Source organism: Sander vitreus, chromosome 11 (assembly GCF_031162955.1).
Source record: "Sander vitreus isolate 19-12246 chromosome 11, sanVit1, whole genome shotgun sequence".
Lineage (NCBI taxonomy): Eukaryota > Metazoa > Chordata > Actinopteri > Perciformes > Percidae > Sander > Sander vitreus.
The window spans coordinates 26,662,526-26,673,666 of NC_135865.1; the positions used below are offsets into that span (position 1 = coordinate 26,662,526).

At 41.6% G+C, this 11,141-nt stretch overlaps 1 protein-coding gene across 1 annotated transcript; it reads right to left on the reverse strand.

Annotated features, from left to right (window-relative positions):
* Positions 1–555: 555 nt before the first annotated feature.
* LOC144525860 (trace amine-associated receptor 13c-like) lies at positions 556–5,955 on the reverse strand. Its single transcript, XM_078262924.1, has 3 exons — positions 5,783–5,955; positions 5,506–5,618; positions 556–1,277 (listed from the first exon to the last, which is right to left on the reverse strand). The coding sequence occupies exons 1-3, from the start codon at positions 5,953–5,955 to the stop codon at positions 556–558; spliced, it is 1,008 nt and encodes a 335-aa protein (XP_078119050.1).
* Between the last annotated feature and the right edge of the window lie 5,186 nt (positions 5,956–11,141).

An 11,141-nucleotide genomic window follows, 5' to 3' on the forward strand; every position in this document is an offset into this window, starting at 1 on the left:
TGTACATACATTTATTATGTCTTATGGTTCTGAGGTTACTGTTAATGGCTGACATTAAAAGCCTGACACAACATCACCGAAGAAGATACATTACAGTTTCTGCTAATGTGTATGGATCACAGACTTCAGTCATGTATTATAACAAGGTACAATTCCCTACTTTGTTATTCTAATGTGGATATAAACACCTTCAAATTACAGATAGAAGTTGAGCACACTATGCTTGAATACAGAGCCAGCACAATGTGTCACAGTCCTGATACAGACTGCACAGTAAAACCTAGAGGTTGTGCTGTGTCCAAAATACATGGAAAAGATCCTAAGTAGCTTTACATTAAAAATGAAGCACTCATTCTCAGAGAATATTACACTGTAACATACCCAAGGTATAGACAAATAATCTGCATGTAAGAGTGACAACAATGTGCAAAACTGTTCATACAGAGGCTACACTTTACCTAGAGTTTATTCTGTTATTAAATTCCTCAGCAACATGACCAATGACATTTTCTCTTCATGATTAGAGTCTAATTTCAGGAACCATGCAGAGTCTCTCTACAGCATGTTGGCCTCACAGGAGTTAGGTTGCAGTATCTTGAGTGAAACAATGAAATTAATAGATTTTCTAAACCAGGGATAGAAAAAGGCATAGATCACAGGGTTGAGACAGGAGTTAAAATAGAACAAACATATTACAGATGCAGCAGATGAAGCATTAAGCAAGTTATCTTGGCCTGTAAGGACGACACAATAATATGGACAAAGACATATAAGAAACACAACTACAACAACACCAAGTGTCCTGGCTGCTTTCAATTCAGATTTTTTAGCAGTTACTTTCACTGAAAACTGAAGTGTGACAGCTGCAATATGAGACCGCATGGCACGAGCCTGAGACACAGCCACTACAAACACTCTCATATAGAGAACAACAATAACATTAACAGGAACAATAAATGAAAAAATAACATCTGTTATTCCAGCAATGTAGGTGACAAAATTGATACACTCTCCAAAGCAGGAATTATACCTGCCTGGCTGTTTTAGAATATCCTTCAGAATCATACTCTGAAAGATTACAGAACATATCCAACACAGAGAAAGACAGAATTGAACTCTTTTGTGTGTAACTTTGGTGGAGTAATGCAGAGGATCACAAATAGCTACATAGCGGTCAATAGATATGAGCACCATGGTTCCTACTGAGGCAGAGGTGATAATATATGCTAGATACTGATACAGAGTACACATTAGGTCACCGAGGAACCAGCAGCCGTCTATGAGTATAATTTGAAAGAACATTAGGAGGCCCACGAAGAAATCTGAAACAGCCAGAGAGAGGAGGAGGAGGTTGGTGGGGGTTTGGAGCTGCCTGTAGAGAAAAACCAGCTATTTATTTATCAATACTTATAGTATAAATGATCATTCATTTTATTGTATATGTCATGAAATGTTTTAATATTGTCTGATTAAATGTTATTTAATGGGGATCCTTATAATAAATACAAATACAAATACATTTGGATAAAAGCAGACAGATCAAAGTCTGAAATACAAAAACATTTTGAAAAAAAAAAATTCTTTTCCTCACAATTTGAGATCAAGCAATACCTGTTATTATTATCTGCTAGTTCCATAAATGAATTAAATGTTTGGCTACCTGAAGTGCGAGATAGAGATGATGACCAGCAGGTTAAGAGTCACAGTGAGCAGAGAGATTGAAGACAGCAGAATGTAAATCAGCATGGACTCAAAGTGAGGACGCATTGGCTTCCTGCAGGAGGTGTTGAAGAGTTGTGGGAAGCAGAGTTCTGTTCCCTCCAAGGTCTCCATCACTAGAGAGAGGAGACGCTGCTGAACTCTAGCAGCTTTCTGACCAAAGCTTCATGTCATACAACTGATTTATCTCTATCCTCCCTGCCCACACCTATTCCCTACTCACCCCTGTTGCTCTTTTTCTCTCCATGGAGATTCAAGTACATGCTGTGTTCATCTTGCTCAATGTTTGGGATGACTGTGATCTGTGTTTATGTCCACCTTAGGCCGACCGCCAGTTTTCCGAGATCAGAGTTGGCTGTGCTGAAGCCGTAAATGTATATAGACTTTGCACCCAGATTACCCCAAAAGGTTGAAATACCATGTAGCTGGACAACAAGGTGATGTAGTAGCTACCCCCAATGTGGAGTATATAGACATCGAATTGATTAGACATTAAATTGTGTGTGTGTACAGTTTAGCGGTCCCATGCTAAACTGTGGGGGATCTCGGTGAGCTCAGCAGTGGGCCCCTGAGAGATGGCGTGCAGGCCCACCTGTGTGTGGATATGCACTGACGTCTCTCAACCACTGTCCCACTTATGGGCAAATAGCAATCCCTGAACTGTTAAAACAATCCAGCCAAGACCTCAAAGGTGGAACAGGTGTAAGATGATCGCTGACTTTAGGGGAGCATCACAACGGCTGGGAAAGCGGATGAAGGCTGCAGCAGAAAAGGGTTGTTTTGGCCTCTATGCCTCTGGATTCTGACCCAGATCTGTCAAGAACAGTGTGGTGGCTGTTTGTGCTCCAGTCTCCCCACGCTAAACAAAGTCATGCACAGGCGTCCTCCATAGAAGGGAATCCACCCAAAAATCACAAATCTAAGTCCTTTGGTAACCAGCAAGTGGCGACGGGGGCAGGATTGTGAGATGCGGATGCCCCTAGTCATGAGTTGACACATCAGTCGCTGGACTCTTGAAACGAGGCTGAACCCATGACTGGGCAGCCCTTTTTAAGATCCACTCTGCTCACCCCACCTTGGGGAAGGGGCTAGAAAAAGTGCCCTAAGAATGGCTTGCCTCAAACCTCCTGACTGGACTACCGCATCCACAGGGATCACGATATTGCGGTATAATACAGACACAATACAGACATATGAACTGTGGAGCCTGGAATGTGCACACACTAATGGATAGTGCAACCAGTGACAGACCAGAGAGGGGAACCGCGATCATCGCTAGAGAACTGAAGAGATGCCAGATTGACATAGCTGCTCTCTCCGAAACCCGATGGGCAGGCCAAGGACAACTAAAGGAGGAAAAGGGTGGCTGGTTCATAGTGTAGTAGCAGATTCAAAACCGTAGATGAACCGTTTAGTGATTTATAAACCAGCAAAAGTATTTTGAAATCAATTCTTTGAGGCACTGGAAGCCAGTGTAAACACTTCAGAACTGGAGTAATCCACTTTCTTGGTCTTAGTGAGGACTCGAGCAGCAGCATTCTGAATCAGCTGCAGCTGTCTGATTGATTTTTTAGGGAGACCTGTAAAGACACCGTTTAGAAGTTTTTCCAAATCCTGCTGAGACATAAGTCCTTTAACCCTTGATATATTCTTAAGGTGATAATAGACTGACTTTGTAATTGTCTTAATGTGGCTGTTAAAATTCAGGTCACCAAGATTTCTGACTTTGTCTGTTGTTTTTAACATTGCCGTTTGAAGCTAAGCGCTGACTTTTAATCGTTCCTCTTTTGGTCCAAAAACAACCACCTCAGTTTTTTCATCATTTAATTTAAGAAAGTTCTGGCACATCAAGTCGTTAATTTGTTCAATGCACTTAGTCCGTTTTTGTATTGGACTATAGTCCCCTAGCGATAAGGTTATGTAAATGTGTGTGTCGTCTGCATAACTATGGTAACTTATTTTGTTGTTTTCCATAATCTGAGTCAGTGGAAGCATGTAGATGTTAAACAGAAGAGGCCCCAGAATGGAGCCTTGGGGAACTCCACATGTCATATTTGTATGCTCAGATGCATAATTACCTATAGATACAAAGTAATCCCTATTATTTAAGTAGGATTCAAACCAGTTTAGTACTGAGCCAGAAAGACCAACCCAGTTTTCCAATTGGTCTAGTAATATGTCATGGTCGACCGTGTCAAATGCAGCACTGAGATCAAGTAATACTAATACTGAAGTGGCACTGTCTGTGTTTAAGTGGATGTCATTAAAGACTTTAACAAGAGCCGTCTTAGTGCTGTGGTGTGGTCAAAAACCCGACTGAAAGGTATCAAAACTGTTCTTTAGTGACAAGAAAAGGTTGAGTTGTTGAAAAAACGCTTTTTCAATGATTTTACTTAAAAATGGAAGGTTTGATATCGGCCTATAGTTGCTCATTAGTGACGTGTCTAGATGTTCTTTTTTAAGAGTGGCTTGATGACTGCAGTTTTCAGGTCCTGTGGGAAGATACCTGAGGCCTGTATTACGAAGCAAGATTTGGCGTTAACGAGGTAACTTCAAGTTTAACCCAGGGTTTTCTGTATCACGACGGTGGATCAGTTGTTACCGGGTTCAATCGCCGTGGTAACTTATGCTGAACACCTAACCTGGTCAGGAGCAGGTTATGTTGGAGATTAGAGATCAACCGGTGTAAAAGCACCGCCTACCGACCAATCAATACTCGATTGATAATGGCATCACCGTTCTTAGATCAGGTGGAGCTCAGTGCGCGGAGAGAGAGAGAAAGAGAGAGAGAGAGAGGTGCGCTCAGAAAAGTTAAAACATTTAGAGACTGACAACCCCGTTAACATTCCCTGATGGATATTTTTATGAAAGATATATATTTTCAGCAGAGGGAATTACGTATAGGCTATTTATCAGCTTGTTGAGCCATGTGTTGCCAATGCGCACATCGGTTTGAATTATATTTTTATGTTTTTTATTTGCTCTCACGATCGCTAACCACTGCCAGGGTTGCAACTGAAATAATAGGCTAAAGCAACGGCAGTTTATGGAAAGGACAAGTGTAATTATGGTCAGATCTTGTGTCACAGTGTTGGCTATTTTTTTGCCAGCTTCCCTCCTGTTTTAGGAAGCAGCAATTGTATGGTGTTTTACTGTCTATGGCAAAACCGTGTCTGTGTTCTTCATATTTATGTAGAATTATAGTTTGCTCTTCTTATGTAAAATATGCGGCTCTGGTAGATGTTTGCGATTGGTCATGCTGTGCAAACACCGCCTCTTTTATGTGAACGCGCGCCGCTGGTTGATTGAATAAGTTGCTAACCACCTTCGTGACACAGGTTATGCGGGACCGCAGTTGTTAGGTTTGGTGAAACCAGGTAACTGAAATAAATCCAGGGCATGTTGATCTTGATTCGTAGTACAGGCCTCTGAAAGAAGAGACATGTTTACAATCTGTAGATCAGAAGCCCAACAATTTGAAACATTTTTGAAAACGCCCGTTGATAGAATATGGGTTATATGGGATAAGGCAACAGGAGGAGGTTTTCAGATGTTGTATAATGTCCTCCAGGTTTTTATGGTTACTCATATGAAATTGTGTCATATTGGAATTTGTTTTGCCTGGACACTGTGACAACACATATCCTGTACTTGATATGGAGGCACTGACCTGTTTTTCCAATTTTCTCTTTTTTATTCAGAGGATCAGAAATTGCACCATGGTTGCTACTGAGACCCAGGTGATAATATATGCTAGATACTGATACACAACACACATGAAGTCACCGAAGAACCAGCAGCCGTCTATGAGCATAATTTGAAATAACATGAGGAGACCCACAAAGAAATCTGAGACGGCCAGAGAGAGGAGGAGGAGGTTGGTGGGGGTTTGGAGCTGCCTGGAGAGGAAGACAAGTAATACATTTATCATTATTATCAATTATTATTCAGATAAAATGCAAAAACATAAGGAAAATATTTTGTCCCAGTTAAAGACCAAGCAACTCTATACTACGTATGTTACTATCTACCAGTTTCATAAATAAATTTAATACGTTGCTACCTGAAGTGGGAGATAGAGATGATGACCAGCAGGTTAAGAGTCACAGTGAGCAGAGAGATGGAAGACAGCAGAATGTAAATCAGCATGGACTCAAAGTGAGGACGCATTGGCTTCCTGCAGGAGGTGTTGAAGAGTTGTGGGAAGCAGAGTTCTGTTCCCTCCAAGGTCTCCATCACTGGAGAGAGGAGACGCTGCTGAACTCTAGCAGCTTTCTGACTAAAGCTATGTGTCATACAACAACAATGATTTATCTCTATCCTCCCTGCCCACACCTCCTTCCTCCTTACTTCTGTTGCTGTTTTTCTTTCCCTAGAGATTAAAGTACTCTACATGTTGTGCTCATCTTGCTCCAGTTTGAGATGACTGTGATCTGTGTTTATGTCAACCTTAGGCCGACCACCAGATGTTCGAGATAAAACTGTAACTGTCTCTAAGCTTTGCACCCTGGTTATCCCAACAGGTTGAAATCCCATTCACAGCACATGAGTGTTTCAGTAGACACAGTCTCCATACTATTTGTACGTAGACAAATCCACTTCCACCTTCTCGAAATGAGTCCAAATCTGCTTCACCACCGTGGGGTGTAGCATCCACACACAGTGTTGGGAAGGATACTTTCAAAACGGATTCTGTTACAGAATACATGCCTAAAAATGTAATTTGTAACGTATTCCCTTACGTTACTCAATCTGAGTAATATTTTTCTGAATACTTGGATTACTTCCACTTTGAACTGCATTTTATAAGCGTAGGAATGCGACCATCACATACAGCTTACTAAACAGGCCTATTCTGGTGTGTTCTTCCGTTCCAATTGGCTGAATGTGTACCTAAATAAGCAGATCGATTTTTGTATTTGTAGTCCCGAACTGCAAAAATCTAACCGCAGTCTAAGCTACCACAAGGTAATTTTAGCTAACGTTAGCTAGCATGTCAAACGGGGCTAGTCAGTCTTTCAACGGCTCTGGGGCTAGTAAATCAGCACGTAGGAGAATGTAAAGTCGCACGTCTTCTATAAAATAGCAAGGTGACCAGTAAAACTACAGCAGACGACTACCCTTGGCTAATTAAAAAAAAAAATCTTACTTTAAGATGCTTCTTCAGGTTGGAGGTGGAGTAATTTGGACGCTGGAAGGAGGTTGGTTGCTGGCAAGCAGAGGCTGCACTGCACAGTTATATTTCGTTCTCCCTGTTGGGAGAACATAGGTTTGAATTTCCAAGACAGAAACACATTCCTGCCCTGGCTCTGTTGTGCCGGTTCCAGCTCCATCTTTACCTCTATCAGTGATCACGCAAATAGCTCATTTTTTCCATTTTCAAATTTGGGCTTCTGGGAAATGCATGGAGTGGCCTTAATTTATTCAGAGAGTGAATAAACTCGTGAAGCAGAGAAGTATCGTCATGTAATCCATTGATTTCAATAATGTAATTGTAACTGTTACGGAATACAGTTACTCATAATTTGTATTCTGAATACGTAACGCCAGTACATGTATTCAGTTACTCCCCTACACTGTCCACACGTCTGGCTGGGGTCCGCCCCTCAACATGAGGTCGGCCCCCCTGTTCGCGAGTTCGGAAACGTGGAGAACCCTCAGAAACAACAGGTGCTCTGCGGTCCACAACCACAGTCTCTCCACCATACCCAACAGTGCAGCGGATCGAACTTCGCCCTGCCTGTTGATGTAGGTCAGCGCAAGTTGACATAAACCCCAGCGTCTGCATGATGGTCAATGCCGTCATTGGTGCACCCCGACACAGATTGCCAACCGCCTGCTGCAGGGCTGTCAGTCTATGTTCCAACAGAGTGGCACACAGTTATATAATGTCACAGTCACATAGCTAAAGCGCTGTGTCCACACATTTGCTGAAGGTGCAGGGGAACAGGGAATAGCCGAATGGCAGTATGTTGTACTTGCAGGCTCTCCCCTGGAAGGTGAAACACAGGACTCATACAAGCAACTTCTCCCCATTAAGTTGCTCGATTGTAGGTGCTGCTACGTTGCTTATAGCCTTTGCATTCAGCTGTACCTGTTCTCTAGTTACTTGTTCGGGATTTTGACCTGTTGCCTGTTCCTAATCTGCTCACCAGACGTGCACTCATTTACAAAAAAAATACATTAGACCTGCAGAAATTCACTTATCTTGACAGTATAATCTGGCCAGTCATTGACACGGCAGACAATCAAATCACCTGCACTGCCATTTTCTTGGCACTAAGGAAGTTTTCTTTGTTGAAGAACCCTGCATCCTGAAGTCCCTTGCTGCCATCTGGAAGTGAGACCCTGAGTTTGCCCAAGAAGTGGCTTATCAATGATTCCCGTCCACCCGGTGCATGTGTAGACCCAGGGGTGTCAGATTCCCCCCCACCATGTGAGCATTAAAGCAAGGTTGATGCTAAATAAAAAGAAACGGAACAATACACTACCGGTCAAAAGTTTAGGGTCACTTAGAAATTTCCATTCCACTCCATTATAGACAGAATATCAGCTTAGATCAGTTGCACTGCTTTTTTTTCTTTTCTTTTTTTTTAATTTAACCACGTAGGCCGTTGAGAACAGGTTCTCATTTGCAACGGTGACCTGGCCAAGAAAAGCATAAGCGTGCAAGACAAAATACAGTTTCACATTCAATACAGGAATACAATAGGCTACCTAAAGTACAGATTAAGTAGGCATTACAAAGCCGGTGCAAAGTGAGGTTTAAGTAAGTCAATGGATATGCGAAATTGAACACAATATACATGAATTGACAGTCTAGATAAATGCTGAAATGTAGTGAAGAGTCAATATACAGTTACATATATATATATATATATATATATATATATATATATATATACATACACGCACGCACACACACACACACACACACACACACACACACACACACACACACACACACACACACTAGACAGTCTATATAAATGCTGAGATGTAGTAAAGAGTCAATGTGTGTACTGTAGTGATGTGCTGGGAGTGCTGAAATCATGGTGCTCACAATTTTTTATGTAAACTTTCATAGCTGTATGGGATGATTTTCGAGATTACAAGATGTGTTTAATTGACGTCTACTGTATATCTGTGAGGGTTGAGTTTTTATCCGATGACAGTTAACTTTGTGTTCGTTAAACAGCAATGAAACTGAGAAACAATCCTCTGGAGATGGCATGAATTTTCCTTGTTTGATGTGCTTTTATATCTAGCACAGTCAATGGTTTATTGAAGTTGCAAAGGAATCAGACCAACTTCATGACATTAGACCAAAAGTCTTAGTTTTATGTTGTATAGTGTAATTTTAGTTTGTACATTAAAAAAGCAACAACAGGGCGCCTGGGTAGATCACCTGGTACCATCTATAGAGGTTCTCTCCTCGACGCAGCGGCCGCGGGTTGAACTCTGACCTGCGGCCCTTTGCTGCATGTCATTCCCCCTCTATCACCCCTTTCACATCTTCAACTGCCCTATACAAATAAAGGCCTAAAAACAAGGGGGGGTGCTGACAGGAGCTGGATTTTATCATTTAAAATTTTTGTATTTATTTTATTTGTAGTTTGTATTTCAAATAATGAGGCAAATAGCAAAAAAGTTATGATAGGTTTGAATATAGCCTGCTAAAAATTAACTGTTATAGCTGCTATAGAGGTCAAACTGAAAGTGAGTCAAGTGATGTGACTCGCGGAGAAGCGAGCAGGCTGAGGCTAGTTGACTGGAACGTTAGTTGTAGAGAAGAATATGTCGCAGAAAAGGATACAAGATTTTTGCTTCCGGCATAGTAATGCGGCTAAAATTAGCCAGATTTCATCTGTAGATGTTACAGTTGATCTTTCCTCGTCCACCACCAAGGCAAACTCTGTGGGGGCAGCTGAGGAGCCCGAGTCTGAAATAACATTAGCAAGCAACTCAGCTAACGTTAGCAGCAGCATCATAGCATCTAACGATAACTTTACAGAAGGATTCGAAAAAGGTCCCATGACATGGTGCTCTTTGGATGCTTTTATATAGATCTTAGTGGTCCCCTAGGCTGGGGGAACACATGTATTAATGTTAAAAAAAAAAAAACTCAAAGTGAAATATTCATGCCATGGGACCTTTAAAGATAATTCCGTTCCGTGTGAGGGCAATGCCTGTAAGCACGATTGTTTTCATTGCATATGTTGCATGTAACAGAAACCACTGTGACGTAGTTAGGACACAATTGCTGTGGAGAAGGCACAAATTAGGGTATTCAGAAATTGTTGGCGAGGTCATTGCAGCCTGATTATTAGCATATATTTTCAAGCCAAACATCTCTGGTGTGGTTTTGATCAGAAAAGTAATTTACCTTAGCTATATACTGAAACAGACTAATAATGTCAAGTGCGCTTCTGTGGGGTTATGGTGCGCACAGTGGAGTCGGAGGGGTGAGTGCTGTCGCATAATTGTGGAACAGTGGAATTTGTGGCTGCCCGGGACTTTTCTAAAACTTCACACTCTCACCCATACACTGTGCTAAAATGACGTATTTAGCTGTCAAAATCCAAAACATTTCCTGGGGGGAGAAATCGTCAGACAGACATTCATTATTTTATTATTCAGCACCCCTGGTCAAAAATAGGTTGCTGCACACCTGCCTAAAAATGCCCCAAAAGAAAGCAGCAACAAAGAACAGTAATCATGTCACAGTTTGTCAGGAAAGGTTTGGACACAAATGCAGTTAAGAGGTAATTTAATAACAAAAAAAGAGTCTTACACAAAGGCCTCAGGAAGATAGCCAGGCAGCAACAAACAGAATCCACAACAGGAAAGATCAGCACAGTATACAAAAACAGAATCCACAACAGCACAGCACCAGCATCCGCATCCGCATCCGCATCCGCATCCGCATCCGCATCCGCATCCGCATCTGCATCCAACAGCAACATAATGCTCCCACACAAGACAAAGACCACACAGAGACTAAATACACAGGTTAACAAGGACTAACAAGAAACAGGTGACAGCTTCAAAATACAACTAGAAGTTGTGACTTTAACCCCACAGTTACTTATCAAAACAACTGTGCTTGAGTACAGAGCCAGCACACCCACAATGTGTCACAATCCTGATACAGACTGCACAGCAAAACTAGAGATGGTAAATTACACAAAAAAGAACAAACCCTAAGTAGCTTACATTAGTAGTATTCTCAAAGATATTACACTTTTACATCCCCAATGCATAAACCCATTATCTGCATGTAAGAGTGACAACAATGTGCAAAATTGTTCATTCAGAGGCTACACTTTACCCTGAATCTGTTATTCAATTACACAGCAACATGACCAAGTACATTTTTCTGTTAATGCTAAGGGATAATAATGGAACCATGCAGAGGCTCT

What these genes read in the sequence shown, in the direction of transcription:
- LOC144525860 (XM_078262924.1), bottom strand. Translation starts at nt 5,955, where the DNA reads ATGGAGACCTTGGAGGGAACAGAACTCTGCTTCCCACAACTCTTCAAC. An exon ending in ATCTCTATCTCCCACTTCAG is followed by an intron (nt 5,619 to 5,782) that starts GTAGCAACGTAT and finishes CTTCCTCTCCAG; the next exon opens with GCAGCTCCAAACCCCCACCA. An exon ending in AGACGGCTGCTGGTTCTTCG is followed by an intron (nt 1,278 to 5,505) that starts GTGACTTCATGT and finishes TTATACTCATAG; the next exon opens with ACGGCTGCTGGTTCCTCGGT.